General features: G+C 42.4%; 1 protein-coding gene across 6 annotated transcripts in view; it reads left to right on the plus strand.

Moving 5' to 3' along the window:
- The window catches only part of LOC143352935 (LIM domain only protein 3), a 131,684-nt gene extending 123,795 nt beyond the window's left edge, over positions 1–7,889 (plus strand). For all 6 annotated transcript variants that reach the window (XM_076785980.1, XM_076785978.1, XM_076785981.1 and 3 more), the window contains 2 exons: positions 2,782–3,022; positions 5,563–7,889. In XM_076785980.1, coding sequence (XP_076642095.1) covers positions 2,782–3,022; positions 5,563–5,721 — 400 coding nt within the window. In that variant the 3' untranslated portion in view covers positions 5,722–7,889. The remainder of the gene's footprint in view (positions 1–2,781; positions 3,023–5,562) is intronic.
- Positions 7,890–17,502: the final 9,613 nt, after the last annotated feature.

Genomic DNA, 17,502 nt, shown 5'->3' on the forward strand with positions numbered 1-17,502 from the left:
ATGTTTGAAATAATTTTTTTTTTTTTTGGGAACGTGGGTTAATTCATTGTCACAATGATACGGTGACGCAAAAATTGTTAATAATGTAAAAAGGATGTTAAAAAATTGTCAAAAATTGTTTAAAAGGATTGTATATACGTGGTTTACGTTGCAGTAAATATGCGACCTTTTTAAACGATTTTAATGACGATGCGAGGATCATTTACCCTCATATGGAATACGTATATACAGTCTTTTTAAACAGTTTTTTATCGCGTTATAACGGAGGTTCACCGTGCACAACCATCTATGAAAAATGAGAGCATAACGGGTAAAAAATTATAATAGGTTTTTAACCCTCCGGTGAACGCACGGGTGAATAGAACTTCTCACAATGTCGGGATAGAAAATGTTTCACCTGCATTCTTTTCGATAATAGATATTGTTCTTTTTGTCGCAAAACGACCCCACGAAAAAAGTAAACGAATTTATTTAAGTTATTAAGTAATTAAGCTGTTAAGCTATCACGCTATCAAGTAACACCGAGAAATTAAATAAAAAACAATTTTCGTCACGAGTCCCACAGATCCAACCCATACACCAGAGGAACAAAAATAAAAATATAATAAATTATCTTCCTCCTGCGAGGCTCTAAAAATTTCTAAATCACATCAATTTAACCCTTAACAAAAAGTTTTTGATAAATCAAGTCTGGGAAACTGATTTCTCACGACCAGTGCCGAGCAAAATAATATTCGGAATAAAAATTAAAAATATTTTTAGATTGAAAATAAAGCTTGAAGTACTGTTATTCAAGTAAAATGAACCATCTCCTGTACCGCTTCCCCCCTAAACATGTCGACACTTAGGCCGTAGCGAAGTATGTCTATACTACTGTCTGAACGATAGCCTTAAACTTTAAGTAGTATTAGCATAAGAAGATCTATTTGCCTACGTGTCTCGAACGATACAGCATAAAAGTGGATGCGGCAATTAGAGCGATCGGTGCTTGTGCTTGTATCGAGTCAATAATAATTTTACTGTGTTTATTATAAAATCATTTCCAATGGTTCTATCTATTCCAATAACGCCCGCTCGAACGCGCCATTTCTCAGGAAATATAAAAAATACACAGCATAAGGAAAAATGATCGGTAGACTGCGGATCTTTATGCAAAATAATAATTGTCTGCATTGGTCACAAGAAATGGAAATCAAGTCGAATGTTATTTCTTCACTTGCTAATTTTAATAGATGAGAAAGACTATATTGACATTGGAAATTTTAAAAATTCTCCTACAATTTCAAATTTTATCTACTCAATTTCGTTATAAATGCACAAAGACCCGCAGTCTAATGATCAGAGTACACTATTTACAGTGGATGATCGAGTTGTTAAAACCACAATTAGAGAAACACATTTGTTTATCCATATAATGAATAATGTTGCTTACAGTGTACCCAAACGTACATTTGCAATTTGCAAAGTTCAATTCTTCAGAAGAAAATTAATAAATATGAATCTAATGTCAAAATTGCAAAAAACAAAATGGCGGATTCAATATCGCGGATGCGTAAAAAAATTATTGGACTTTCTTGAAAATTAGTATTCCCATATTTTTCGGGCCGACCAATATGAATCTGATGTCAAAATTATAAAAAAAACAAAATGGCCGATTCAATATCGCGGATGCGTAAAAAAATTATTGGACTTTCTTGAAAATTAGAATTCCCATATTTTTCGGGCCGGCGAATATGAATATGACGTCAAAATTGCAAAAAACAAAATGGCGGATGCGTAAAAAAATTATTGGACTTTCTTGAAAATTAGTATTCCCATATTTTTCGGGCCGGCGAATATGAATATGATGTCAAAATTGCAAAAAACAAAATGGCGGATTCAATATGGCGGATGCGTAACCAAAAAAATTATTGGACTTTCTTGAAAATTAGTATTCCCATATTTTTCGGGCCGGCGAATATGAATATGATGTCAAAATTGCAAAAAACAAAAATAAAATTTTTTTCAAACAATAAAAAAATTATTGTTAAAAAAGAAATTGTGGTATCAGAAAACTCTATAAGTGGAACCATACAATGCTTATTTAACAAATTTTATTATAACTTCTAAATTTCCCGACAAAACATACTTGTAACTAGTACCATGACTACCTCTGCGTCACAAAAATGGATCGCATTACGAAAGGGGCAGTTTTGGGCAGCTACTTTTTCAAAATAATGTTAAATAATAGTATCTGCTACAAGACTCGACAAGAATCTCCGTGGAATATTGTGGAATATACAACTTTCAGTATACACTTGTAAAATCTGTGCACTAAGTATTATCGTTCACTTCATACATTCCAAACATTAATTAATATAAATCCAACGTTATTATTATGTATAGTATTTACTTCCAGGAACAGCATCCATCGTACACGCACAAAAAAAATTCAATTTCCGTAAAATTGTAAGCTTGACACCTTTTTTTCCACAACGTAGTTCACTGCACGAAAACTGCGAGACGACTGTATGGGATATTTGTACTCCCACCATTTAGCAGGTATAGGTAGTAAGGCCTTTTTACCTTCGGCTTCTTACACAGTCATTACCTGAGAATCCGATACGGCAAGAGCCATACCCCTAACGTGAAATTCATTTGTTGCATTTTGGCCACGTTTTGGCGTTTTTGGCCCACCGTGCGGCCGGCAGAGATGATGATCAGATCGCGCGGGGAAACTCGGCGATCCGCGTGGGCCCGGGCGATCAGCAAAGCTTCGACAGTGGCTGTTTCTGTTTGCAGGTTTTGCGTGGGCGATCGATTCTACCTGAACGAGAACAAAATTCTCTGCGAGTACGATTACGAGGAGATGCTGGCGTTCGCCAATATGTCAGTACAAACACCCGCTTCGCTGGCGTACATCAAAAGGCAACTGCCCCCAACGCCGACGCCGCCAGGCCAGAACATGCATCCCGGTCACAATCCACAGCAACCTCATCAGGGACTTGGCCAGTCGGTGGGTCAACATAATCACGCGTCGAACGTAAGTTAAGAGAGGCGGAACGTTTGAAGCGTTTCGCACGCGCCTGCGTGAAATCGGCCCGGTGGTTTTGTCGTTGTTATCGATACCGAGGAGTGCCTCGCGTTTTAATTGTACTATCCCGCGACCTTTTCGCCCTTCCCTTCTCTCCTCCCCCACCGTCGCAATTATCCATCACTTTTGCGATGCAAAACGCGCGTTCTTTGCGCTATCCTTGGGGGGGGGGGGGTCCAGTCGCTGTGCTACCAGTTTCACGTTTCGGATTAAGACGCTAATTGAAGTCGATCGTTGATCGGTTTCAAACGAATAATAATAATAATAATCGGTATAATATCCTTTTCTTCGATCGAGAGCCTCTAGATATCAGTTTCGAAAATTACCGGCGACTTCTGACGTCTCTTTGATTACCCGGAAAGATATTTGAATTTTATATTTTGCGTAGCCAGAACGAGTAAAACGGTTCTTAAACATTAATTTGAGGTTGTTGAAGTTAGTTTTCCTTATCGAACTGCGCTTATGAAATAGCGCTCGTTCCCTTATCGTACATCTATTTCTGGTGACATGTTTGTGTAACTTGTTTTACCTGCTTCGACTGGTACCGTTAGCTTCCTTAACATGTTGGTTGCGACGTGATAAGCTTGTGTATCAAACTGTTTATTATCTTGTATTATAATTTCCGTCTGAAAATAGCGTTTGTTATACATGGTTATACTATCTGCACGTCTAGTTTGGATATATGATAGGTTAGAAATATTTTCTTGTCACTGATGTTTGATATGATATTGTTGTGAGACCAGAAGATTGGAAAAGTTAGAAAAAAGGTTAGAGAAATATCTATAATTTTTATTTAGTTCTCTACGAGTTGTGAGACCAGAAGATTGGAAAAATTAAAAAAAAAGGTTAGAGAAATATCTATAATTTTTAGTTCTCTATGAGTTGTGAGACCAGAAGATTGGAAAAATTAGAAAAAAGGTTAGAGAAATATCTATAATTTTTATTTAGTTCTCTGTGAGTTTTGCTGTATCAGAATTTATGGAAAATTATTAAATAATAATTTAGGCAAAATTATTGCAAGACGGTGATAGAGTGTTATCGTAGTTATTACGTTTGTGAGATATGCAATTGTGTGAACTATCGTATTTGTAGGGGTTGTTACAATTTTATTCGCTTCTGTATGTGCAATATGTAATGCTTCATTATAAAATCAGGTTTTCAAGAGCTATATACGTTGCAGCAGCCAATATGTTAATGAAACTACCCCCTTGTTTGACCTAAGAGAACTTTCGGATCGATCAATTTCTCGCCTAAGTATCTTTCAACGCGTTGACTGTCGTGTTAACCGTAAATATGTGGAAAAACTTTTTATGTAGTTGTAACAATTGATTAGAACAGTAGAAAATTGGAAAATTTAATTTTATGATTTTAGTGTTTAGAAAACACTATGATAAATCTGAACCCTTTGTACTCCTATTTCGAATGCAACTTGACGTCAGTTTTATTTGCAGAAATTGCTATGTTGGATGTCATTCGACATTTTTCATTTGTCAGCTTTAATAAGTTATGTCAGATAAATGAATTTTGATGTGAAATAAAAATTATCTATATAAATTGCAAGATACAGGAGCTACGTAGACATTTATATCTTTTGTTTTCAAATTTTTTGAATTCTCTATGTATATATATTTTGTATTTTCAAATTCTTTAAATGTCTTTATTGTCTTACATTTGATCTACTCCGTTTTGTTATAAATGCATAAAATCTATAGTCTACTTACAATGTCGATTTTGTTACTTAGATGAACGATATACATCTGTTTAGTTATAACACAATTAGTAAACAAAATCATTTAAAATTAGTACCAGCCAAGGAACTACTTTTCGAAGTACATTTTATGTAATACACTTAATACACAATATACATTTGCTTTTCGTTAACTATCTCCAATATATTAGTAAAGAAATTGTATAAAATTAGTACCGATCAAGGAACTGCTTTTTGAAGTACATTTTATGTAATTCAATTAACATACATCATAAATTTACTTTTTTGTTCACTACTTTCAATGTATTAGCAAATAAATTGTGTAAAAATTAGTACCAATCAAGGAACTGTCTTTTCAAGTAAATTTTAAATAAATCTTTTAAAATGATAGAATATTGTCGGGAACAAAATAGCAGAAGGGTTGATGAAGAAGCGCAAAGGGTTAATTTTCCATTTTCTATCGCATCGTGCAAACTATTCGAATTCCGCGAGATTTGAATACAGTGAATTCTCGATATATGTCCACACCAGGGGTCTTGCCAGTGACAATGATCGTCCAGGTGACATTTCCGACCCCTGTTATGTTTACACTCCTCGGGGTCCGTCACGGGATATATCCCGCGGTGGTGGGGATAATTCCGCGACACTTATCGTCGAGGTCCTGGCGACATATATCGCGAATTCACTGTAGATCGACGAGTCAACGTGTCAACGATAAGTTCCCCTTTTCCTTTGTCCATTCCACGAGTTATAGTAAGAAATAATGAATTGACGGCTGCAGGGACAAATGTCAGGGAGCACGCCGACAGCGAACGGTGGGACGGCCATAGGCGTGGGCGGTCCGAGGGCCCCCGGCGACATGAACAACAACGGTCTGTCCGGTCCAGCTATGGGCCCGGTGAAACCTCCGCCGATGTCCGTGCAGGCGTCGACCAGCTGAAACGAGTTGTCGCCTCCCTTGAAGAAGCTCAGGTGTCTCAGCGGTTACTAAAGCTGCCCGGCGGACCGAAGCTGAGAACGTTGACGACGGAGCGAAGAACAGAGACGGGAGACAGAGGGAGCTAGAGGGAACGAGATAGCAAGACAAAGAGAGAGAGAGAGAGAGCGAGAGAGAGGGAAATAGTGAACGCGGCTAAGGACTAGAGCGAGAGAGCGAGAGAGAGAGAGAGCGAGAGAGAGGGGCGCGTCGGATCGCGAGGATCGCGATTCCTTACGAGACCGAAGAGAAAACGAGAGCCGACTTTTCGGCGAAGTTGCTCGCGAACGGCCCACAGGTCGCTCGAACGTTTTTACTTCGTCGAGAGGTTCGGGATTTAATCACTGTGATCGCGAATAGTGTGAACAAATTTAACGGAGGATTTGTTGATAAAATTAGGACCGTACGATCATATTGAACGCGTACACACACGAAACACTAACACACGTACACACAGAGAGACGCATAAACACGTACAGAGACGTGTGGACAGATGCACCGACACGAACGCGCACACAGATCCAACATGTACAGGCAAAACGCGTCTTGTAATATATGATACCGGCGTATAACAATAAGATAGACGATTCATGTAAGATATATTTCTAGCGTGAAACGGTGCGAGAGCGAGAGCAGAAGTGTGTGCGTGCGAGCATGTTTGCGAATGTGGCAGAGTCCCCTTGTAAATATCCGAGATCGTCGACTCTGCACCCCGAGAGACTATCAGTATACGCAGACCAATCGATGATTTTTAACGGTACTCGTGATTCGTCGCTATTCGACGTAGCAGCTAATCGAGCAGGCTACTGTAGCCGAGAGAGGAGAGGAGAGGAGAGGAGAGGAGTAGAATGAGAAGAGGGGAGGGATCGATTACCGGGATACTTGATTACCGTGCACGATTACCGTGACGAATGAATTGTTGAATCGTCGTTGAAAGCCCCGTTTCTTCCGAAACTATTAGACTACACTGTTTTCGCAAGTCGTTGAATTTGTTTTGTTGTTCAGTTTCGGTCGACGCGTTGCGCGCGCGTGTTCTCGATTAGACGGTCGCGGTGCGTCGAGCTCGTGAATACGACGAATCCCGAGGGGTCTCCGAATCGCGGTATACGAGCCGAAAACGTGGCGCAATTGTTCAAGATTGTTGATACCAAAGATTAACGATAGAAGAGTTTCGATGCCCGCCTCGAAGGCAGACGGAACACTCGGATTTTCGGATTTCAAGCTGATCGGGATCGAGCGAAGAATCGGCGGCGATGACTATGCTCGGAGCGAACTATATTGGCCGTTCGGCGCTGCTTCCCCCACTTGGCCCGCGCGGGAACGCCCAGTGGGCGTGGTGGGGGTGACCTCGAACGGCCAAACTTCGTTCCGGTGTCACAGCCTATAGGAATCGTTCCGTTTCCCGCTCGAATTTCGAACCGAGCTTCGAACTCGATCACGAGATTCGTGTTCGGACGTCTGCCGGACGGGGAGGGGCTTAGTCGCGGCTTTACGCTTTAATGCCAAAAAAAATCAAGCTGGAGAAGAGAAGAGACGCAAAACGGAGAGACGAGGGCGACACCTATACCAAAACACGGCCGAGACGGACGAGGAGCGAGGACGAGGAGCGGGAGAACTTCCCTGGCCGTGGAGAAGACTGGTTGCGTTCTCTTTCCTCCGCCTCCGAAAAATGATCTCGAACCCGTCGTAGCCCGCGGGTCACGGAACTTTTCCATGGATCGCGGGACGATCTGTAAATTATTCAAGGTCGCGAGCAAAATTTGAAACCACCGTATCGATTAAGTACAAAGAGGTTACGGAGAAAGAGGGAGGAGAGAAAGAGCGAACGCGAACGAGAGAGAGAGAGAGAGAGAGAGAGAGAGTGTGTGTGTGTGTGTGAGTGAAAGCGAAAACAAAAAGAGCTGTTGCACCAGCTGTGAGATAGAGAAAAAGGGAAAAGGAACAACCGTTCGGTGTGTAACGCGAGAGACGGGACTCTTTCCTCTTTTTTTTTTTATCGATGATCTGTATATAAATATCATTTATTAGCGCACTAATAACATATTTACGGATCGCCTCGTTAGAGGCTGCCCCATTACTACCGAGAAAATATAACATTCTTATAAACACAAAAAGAGAAAATAGAACACTTTCAATCATCATCTCTCGCTTCCAGGGACTAATGGCAGGAAGGCGAACGGCAGGCACCATAGAGCGACAGGTTTGTCTGTTTTTCCGTTATTTATGGACGTTATCCCGACATTAGGCTAACCCTCCCGCGTGTCTTATTTCGATGCCCGGAGCCGTTGGAGAATCGACGAGACGCAACAATCGTGACGCGCCGCGAGATCCGCTGATTTGTGGGAGCCGTATTGTCCGCATGCTACAGGGAAATATCCAGAACCGAGCCGGCACGTTTCTGACGAGGGGTGGGATCGACGGGGTGGTTCGGCCGGGAAAGGGGTGAGGGTGAAACAGCCAGGGGGAGGCAACACGATTTCCCTAATGCCTTCCAGCCCACGGAGTTGAATGTTATTATGCACGGTGAAGACTTTATAATAGAACGTTGAAACTCTTTAAAACTCGCGGTCCCGTTCCGCTTCGCTCCGCTCGTCGCCCACACCGAAATCCACCCTTGTGTCGTTCATCCCCGAAAATTCCTGGCGAACGTTCAGATTTAAACCGTTCCGAGCGGACATTTCGCCGAATCGAATCTACCAATGGAATTCGTCGGTTGAACGGGTATGTACCTGAATCACAGTAATATTACACCCTTGAGAGAACCATAATTTTTTTAACACTAGCTTCACGGAGCACTAAAACCGACTATTTTGCATTACTTTATAAAAATGAGAACGTGCTACCCACATTTTTAGTGTACAGTGTTTTCTCAATACACTGTCTTCTCGATATTTGTCAACAAGACTGGTCTTGCCAGTGACATATATCGTCCAGGAGATACTATCATTCTTCGATCCACGCTGACCCGCATTATGTTTACACTCCTCGGCGTCCGAGGCCTCTCGATCTCCGAGGTAGTGGGGATCTGCGACTTTTATCAGCCAGGTATCTGCGACATATATCGAGAGAAGACTGTATTTTTAAAGTAATATATATATCCAAAGAAATAAATTTGCTAAATAATTTCTCACGTATGCATCCTTGGAATCTTAATAAATTTTCAATTACAAATATTAGAACCCGTCATTTTGACAGGTAAAGTGTTAATTGGACTTCTTTTGAGAAGTTAGCTTACTACACGACGTGGGAAAAAATTTGGAAAAATTGCAATTGTCTGTAATTTCGACCGATTGCAATTTCCTCTTGTTCTACGTGTAGACACAAGTTGAAAAGAAGGGGAAACATTTTTTTTAGCGCTTCGTTTCCGGGAAAAATGAGTTTGAAGATCCGCCGATCTTTGCCGGAAGTAGAATCGGCAAGTCATGATCAGACGTGTCAGTCGATTTCTATGAAATAGCAATTTCTCCAGAACCAAGGCGTCGAAATAAAAAATATTATATAGAATCACCTCCGGACTGCTTGTACAATTTATTTGAAAGACGCCCGGTATACAGTCTTTATTTTTAGTATTCTAGTTATTTTTATTGGCGTATGGGACACGAGGAACGCTGAAATATAAGTTAAAAAAAAAAGAGAATATTTTATTAACCCTCTATAGCTCCGAGTAACTTTGAGGCCGCTTATTTATGAATATTCTCGAGTCTAATTTTATTTTTAGCGACAAAGTGACAAAAGTGTCGGGCTCTGTTTTGTCTCCTTCGTGACGAAAAAAAGTTATGCATCGTCATTGTCAATTCTTATTTTGCGCAACAGAATAAATCTTCTCTTGAACTCAGAATTCAAAATTTATTTGTACTTAAACGATGATATTTGTTGTTTCGAAGTTGCATTTTGATTGACGTTCGTAACAAAAATACGGGCTATACAGGGTGAAAGGAAATCTGTCGATTGAATTTTTGTTAAAATTGGCACTTACTCTCAGTCTGTGACTAATTAGAGTGTCCGTATTTATTATTCACTGGTTCCACTTCAATATACGATCTTCCCACTCCGCGACAATCTGCTCGAGTCGATCGTTGAATATTTAACATAAAGAGCAGCCAGACTCCTTAACCTGCCTGCAGTCGTCAATATTCATAGTCCGCGAATATTCAAAATAAACTCCCTCGAAAATGTCGTCTCGAATGGGGAAATTTCATTCAGTCTTCCAATTAGTTTATACAACGGATCTCTCGATTCGTAATTGTATCTCGTACCTGTCCCATTAATCCAAATTTAACTCTTGAACTTTAGCGACCGCGTAACGAGAAATTAATACTCCGGCCCGTACAGTAACCACTTCACAATTTCTCTATTGATATTTTTATACAACGTTGATCCTAATCTTACAATTTTCATTGTTACAAGGTTAATATATTATGTTGCAAATCTACTGCTGTTATTTTCAATGAACACCTCATTGACTCTTATAGTTCTGCTCAGAAATTGATATGGCAGTTTTTTTAAAAATGTTTACAAGCAAAATGGCCAATTGAATTCGACGGATGTACATATATAAAAATTTTTAGAAATTCTACATTCAGAACAAATAGATTTCAATTTATAATTAGTGACCTGAAAAAGGACTGTACAATTTTTGCTTCCTCTAAAAAAATTGTGCAGTAATGCTTTTCCTGGTCACTAATTATGAATTGAAATCCACTAGTTCTTAATATAGAATTTTTGAAAATTTAAATATTTAAAATATCAAATTTTTTAAATCTGTAATTGTGGGCAATTTCAAAGTGAAAATTTACAACTCTTAACAACACTTGCAATTTTTACAAACTATTTGAAAGCAAAAAGGCGAATTGAATTCGACGGATATATATATATATATACATATATAAAAATTTTCAGAAATTCTACATTAGTAGCAAATAGATTTCAATTCATAATTAGTGACCTGAAAAAGCACTACTGTACAATTTTTGCTTCCCCAAAAAAAATTGTACAGTAATGCTTTTTCAGGTCACTAATTATGAATTGAAATCCACTAGTTCTTAATATAGAATTTTTTAAAATTCAAATATTTAAAAAATCAAATTTGTTAAATCTGTAATTGTGGGGCATTTGGAAGTGAAAATTTACAACTCACAAACGCCTTATTTATTTAAGGGTGAAAACCAATAATACATAATTAGACATAAGATTTACATTATTTTACATTATTTCCTCTCACAATAAAAATCGAAAAGCCTAGTGCTCTTGTTACTGCCAGCGTTACAGACTTCGATTGTCGCATGACGTGCACTGATAATTACAGTTCTTTAAATCCGTTCCTCAAAATCGTCTAAATTGGGTCGCGAGTATAATCGTATACTCTCGAGGGTGGTCGGGCGCCGTCGCGTTTCCAAAGGGTTGAAGCAATAAAATTCTTGAAACGCTTGACACCTGAAAATGCAAAAGCCATGTAGGCGAAACAAACATCATCGTTGTCGGCCGGCCGTTCCCGGTATCAGGAATCTGGCCTAACGGGGCGCGTGCTGGTTGTGCCAAGCAGAGCCCCCCCCCCCACTCTGATTTCGCGCGAGCGGGGATCGCTGTCGGTGGGCGCGCGCATAAATTAATCGGTCAGCACGCGAGCGGGCCTAAAAGGTAACGCGAATCTGAATCGCTGTTTGCTTCGGTTGAACCGCCCGCTTTGTTGACCCGGCTCGCATTAATCACCTCGGGTGCGGGGGCGGACTAAACGGGGGAGGCCGGGGCTGGCAGGAACGCGGAAGGGGAGGGGGAAAGAAAAGCAGAACCCCTTAAAATAATCTGGCTCGAAATGAAATCAGCCAAGGCAATTTCCAGCCCCTGTACCCAACGGTGATGTTAACAGCGCCGGTGGTTTTATCCACCCACTACGGCCGTCCCTGATTCGAGCGCGGTGCAACCGACAAATGACGACGCGGCAACCCCCTCGCGGCGGCTCACGGAATTAAAGATCCCGAGATAAGGGTGTCATCCTTCGCTATGCATTATGTGTTCGGCAAAAAGCTCGCCCTCGCTATCCTGACGCTGGTCCGTCTCTCTTTCGCCGGCTCCTCTCAATTTCCCTTCTGCTCTTCCATCCCCGTCCCTCTCTCTCTCTCTCTTTCTCCTATGCGAGCACCCATCTCCTCGTGACCGTTCCCTCCGAGGAGGTTCCAATTAATCTTCCTTGTATCTTTTTTTCTCCCCCCAACCCCGTAGAAGATACCTAGCCGTTTGCCCGGCTCTATCGGCGTCGCGAAGCTTTTGACATGTGTCAGGTTGCTTCATTCCGGCGTCGGACGGTTTTGTTCGACCTGCCTATCGAAGGGGTGGACGACGCACCGGAACTGCCGTAAGTCAGTATGGTTCTTCGGCGGACCACAAGATTTCTTCGAGAATGATCGATTACGCGATGACGATTCGTCAGAAATCCTTAAAACGTTGCCGCGATGTGTCGCTCCTTCTGTGATCCGACCACCGTGTATTTCTGGTCACTCGATGCTATTAGACAGCTGGCAAGTGAAATGTGGAGTGACAAGAGAAGAAGACGGAATTACCTGGATGTCACACTGACCGGGACTGATAAATCTGAATATGACGATCTTCCTCGTATTTTTAGCTGTAAGAGGATTTGAAACATTTATACGTCAATGTGGAACGAAACTTTTCGCTTTTTCCTTGACACCCTCCTTATTTTTGTTCGCAATTTTATATACGGGGAGGGGGGACATTTAACACTAGGTTTACGTAGCAATAAAAGTGAGTATTTTACATTACTTTATGAAAGTATGAAGAATGTGTCTATCCAAGTTTTCAGCCATTTTTTAAATAATATGTACCTAAGGAAATAAGTTTGTTGAGTAATTCCACGTAGATGGATCTTCACAATCTCAATAATCGTAAATTAAAAATATTAGAATCCGCCATTATGACGGGTCCCGTAAACCTAGTGTTAAACCAGGCTATATGAATATCTCGGTTCCTATTGGTGGTAGGAGACGACGCTTGATCGGTTTCGAGGGTGGCATAATGTCAACAGTTTTTCTTTTGGGTGGACACCTAGAGGACGCGTGAAGGTCAACTCCGTGTTTTCGAATGGAGTGATATATGTTTCTATGTACTACCTTTAGTACACGGAGTTGACCTTCTCTACGCGTCCACGTACAAGAAAACTGTGAGATTATGCCACCCCCGAAACCGAGCAAATTTCGTACGACAGATTTCTTTATCTGTCACTGTAATAGCTACCGTGTTATTTAGGTGATCTGATTTAGACGTCTCACCCTGTACAGGACAATTTTAAACAGATTTACGACGACACTTTCTCATTGATATTTTTAAATATTGTTGAATCCGATGCGAACGGATGCTGAGAAGCTCGGGTCGTTTTGTTTGTCGATCGAGGGGTCACGGTCTCGAGGTAGACAGGAGTTCGAGGAGCCGTTCGAGAGGATCGAGCGTGTCCTTTTCAAATGGTCGTGTAAAGTAACTCATGAAAGCAACGGGGTGTACAGAGCGCGGGCCGTTATGATCCGGACATCCTTTTCGGTCGAGGCGAATAGAAGTTCGACCACCGTGCACGCTCGTATTTCACGTTTTATCGCTCGAAAACGTCGAGGGTGGGCCACGCCGGTCGTGCTCGCCAAACCGTGCACGAAAAGCACGGGGAAACGGCCGCGAGAAGTTTGAAGGAAAATAGGCCGCGGCGCTCTCCTCCCGTAGTAGATAAGCTAGGACACCTAGATGGAGCCCCAGGACATCGACCGTACCGATTGTGCGTAAATTCGAGGCTCCTATCTTGGAAGAAATGCTGCTCGACCAAGTCGACAAACTGTGCTTCGTTTTCCAAAGATTTATACTTTTCCTCGGTACACTTCATTTTATAATTTATTTCCCGTCAAATTTCCTAAGCAGTTCAAAACACCGTAAGCACTATTCTACAGTAGTCGAGGTCAGTGACAATAGGCCAAAGTCTAACATTTCATTTTATAATTTATTCCCCGTCAAATTTCCTAAGCAGTTCAGAACACCGTAAGCACTATTCTACAGTAGTCGAGGTCAGTGACAATAGGCCACGTGAAAAAAGAATAATCGTGCGTAAATTCGAGGCCCGTGACTTGGAAGAAATGCTGCTCAACCAACTCGACAAACTGTGCTTCGATTTCCAAAGATTTATACTTTTCCTCGGTACACTTCATTTTATAATTTATTTCCCGTCAAATTTCCTAAGCAGTTCAAAACACCGTAAGCACTATTCTACAGTAGTCGAGGTCAGTGACAATAGGCCAAAGTCTAACATTTCATTTTATAATTTATTCCCCGTCAAATTTCCTAAGCAGTTAAAAACACCGTAAGCACTATTCTACAGTAGTCGAGGTCAGTGACAATAGGCCACGTGAAAAAAGAATAATCCTGCGTAAATTTGAAGCCCATGACTTGGAAGAAATGCTGCTGAACCAACTCGACAAACCGTGCTTCGTTTTCCAAAGATTTATACTTTTCCTCGGTACATTTCATTTTATAATTTATTCCCCGTCAAATTTCCTAAGCAGTTAAAGACAGCGTAAGCACTATTCTACAGTAGTCGAGGTCAGTGACAATAGGCCAAAGTCTAACATTTCATTTTATAATTTATTCCCCGTCAAATTTCCTAAGCAGTTCAAAACACCGTAAGCACTATTCTACAGTAGTCGAGGTCAGTGATAACAGGCCACGTGAAAAAAGAATAATCGTGCGTAAATTCGGGGCCCGTGACTTGGAAGAAATGCTGCTCAACCAACTCGACAAACTGTGCTTCGATATTTCCAAAGATTTATACTTTTCCTCGGTACATTTCATTTTATAATTTATTCCCCGTCAAATTTCCTAAGCAGTTAAAAACACCGTAAGCACTATTCTACAGTAGTATAAAGTAGTATAAAGGCAAAACAAATTCTTTGCAAATAATTGATTACTTATAGATACGCCTAATACTTTCAGTACAATCCATTTTATACTTCATTTCCGGTAAAATTTTCTAACCAGTTAAAGGACACGGTTAACTACTATTCCTCAGTAGTCTAGGTCAGCGATAATAGGCCAATAGGAAAAAAGAATAGTGGTGATTCGCGATCGAGGTCAGAGGACCCCGATTTTGTCGGGTCAAAGTTCGAGGAAGGGCGAGGAAGTAACAGCACAAGCGGGATCCAGCCCGTGCACAAATTGCACACCTGAAAACAACGAGAACAGGTCGTGGGAACGTATGTTGTCTCTGTCATCGTGTAAGACGAGTAACGAACTTTCTGTTATCTAACTGTCCCCGCGAAACGAACGATCCCGATTGACAATGGCAAAGAGAACAGTAGAACGGGGGGGATTGAGATTCGTTTCGGCGGTGTCCGGCGTGAAGGACGAAGAACGAACGACGAAGAGGAAGTCCGCGGGGGCCGAGGAAGGGCAAGGAAGCGGCTGTAACAGTGGTCGGTCGGAATCGGAGTTTATCCCGGTGTATTGTCGGCGCGCATCCTAAAGCAATCACACGGGCGGCCGGCCAACCCGCCATTACACGATATACTGCCTTAACTTTCGACGGAGAAGCGACGCCGGCGTCGGCGTCGGTCTGCGTCGCGCCACGCCACGCCACGCCACGCCACGCCAGCCCAGGGCCAGGCCGCATCGCGAATGTTACGTATAGGGTGTACCGAAGGAAATAACCGTCATCTGTATTCGCGATAACATCGTAATTGAATGCGGTTGACGGGGATTTGCTGTACGGCAAGCGACCACCGGGCCCATAACCGTTCCCTTTTACCTCGGCTGCCTTCACCCTCCGTCATCCTTCTCCTTTTTTCCCCGCAACCGCCACGTCCCGTCCGTTTCCTCTTTCTCTCCCCTCCCCCCCCACTCTTTTCTCCGACATTTCTCTCTTTCCTCTCCCTTTCTTTCATCCTACCCCCACAGATTCTCTCCTTGTTCCGCGACCCTGGTCTCACCCCCTCGCGACTCCTCCCACCCCCCCTATGGTCCTATCTCGGCCGGGATATTAATCATATCGAGGTGCGGAAAAATCTACTTCGCCGACGATTCGACGGTGTCTCGTGGTGGTGCGGTCACGTACACACCGTACCCGAAGAGTGTGGTGGTCGCGCACGAGGACAAGGAGACTGAACGGCGATACAAAGATAGCGAGCGTAGGAAAGAAAGTTTACGAGGGGTGTTTCTCGTTCGAAGGGATTCCTCGTGTGTTTCCTTGCGCTACCGAAGTGGACCGCACCCCCTCCCCTCATCCCCCCTGCCCCCGCCGCTACCGCGTCGAAGGTTTCCACAGGCCATTCTTCTAAGAAGCAATCTCTCTCGGATGAGGAACCGGCCGAGCTCGAACCCCCGAGTCTCGATTTCAATTAGTTGCTATCGCCGGGACGATATCGTTGGCCCGCGGACCGACTCGGCCCGTGGACCGACGCGACGCGACGCGACGCGACGCGACGTGGCCGCGCACCGCACCGATTTCCATGGCTACGCGACGAAACGGTGACGTCGTTGCGGCTCTGTCATAAAGGGAGCACAACCTCGGCCAGGGTGTATCAGAGTGTAAAAATCAATTAACAGAAAATAAAAACGCACACTTGGCCGAGATAGCACCGGAATTGTCCGGGCGCATCGATACTAGGCTATCGAGCCTGTACAGGGCTGCTAAATGCGGAAGAAAGGGGACGGGATCGCATATCGGAATAATAAACGGAATTTGAGGGGGGGGGGGGGCGGCAGTGGTAGCTGGTTTCGGGAGTATATCGACTACGCGGCCGACGCGTTGATGGAAAATACTTGTTTCCTCGGGACTGTCGCGAAAGATGATTGGCGCATGACCGCCGGATTTCGCGCTCTATTAATGGTCCTTCGTCCTACCACTCTCGCTTCCGGTCAAGCCTCCTTCTGACCTTTCGCCGCCCGGCCACCGTTGTCGACGCGGACGCGGAGTAACCTTTAGAGGGGAACCTTTGGAGTAACCTTTCTTCGTTGATCACTTGAATCTTGTTTACGGAAAATTTATATACACAGTCACTGTGATATCCGTCTTTCCGACACTCTTTATGGGACACCCTGTATAGTCGGAGTTGCATTCTTCGGGCACCTACAACTCCGTTATTCTTACGAATTTAAACAAATTATTTTACCGAGATACTCTTCAAGGCACGTGTTTTAACGAAATGTGAAAAACCGATTTTTCAAAGTTCTAAACCGGAAGACTCGCTTAACAAAAAGAAAATCAGAAGTTACTGCAGTCGTTGTTGCAACATTATGATTATTCCCAGTGACACAATATCTTTGACACTAGGTTTACGGATCACTAAAAATTACTATTCTGCATTATTTTGTGAAAATAACAAGAATTTATCTATCGATATTTTTAGCAATTTTTAGATTTTTATAGTATATACCCAAAGAAATAAATTTGTTTAAAAATTTCCCATGGAAGCATCTTTACAATCTCGGTGCAGTGATTTCTCTATATATGTCGCGAAGGCCTGGATGATAAACGTCGCGGAATTATCCCCACTACCGTGGGGTATGAGGGGCCACAAAGCTCGAGATACCTAACATGAACATGGGTCGGCTATGTCTCCTACACGATACACGACGCTGGCATGACCCGTGTTGTTGACGTATATCGAGAATTCACTGTAATTGTAAATAAACAATATTAGAACCCGTCATTTTGACCTAGTGTTAAGATGCTGTATAAGAACTATTAATACAGGAGACCTC

This window comes from Halictus rubicundus, chromosome 3 (genome assembly GCF_050948215.1).
Source record: "Halictus rubicundus isolate RS-2024b chromosome 3, iyHalRubi1_principal, whole genome shotgun sequence".
In the NCBI taxonomy this organism is placed as follows: domain Eukaryota; kingdom Metazoa; phylum Arthropoda; class Insecta; order Hymenoptera; family Halictidae; genus Halictus; species Halictus rubicundus.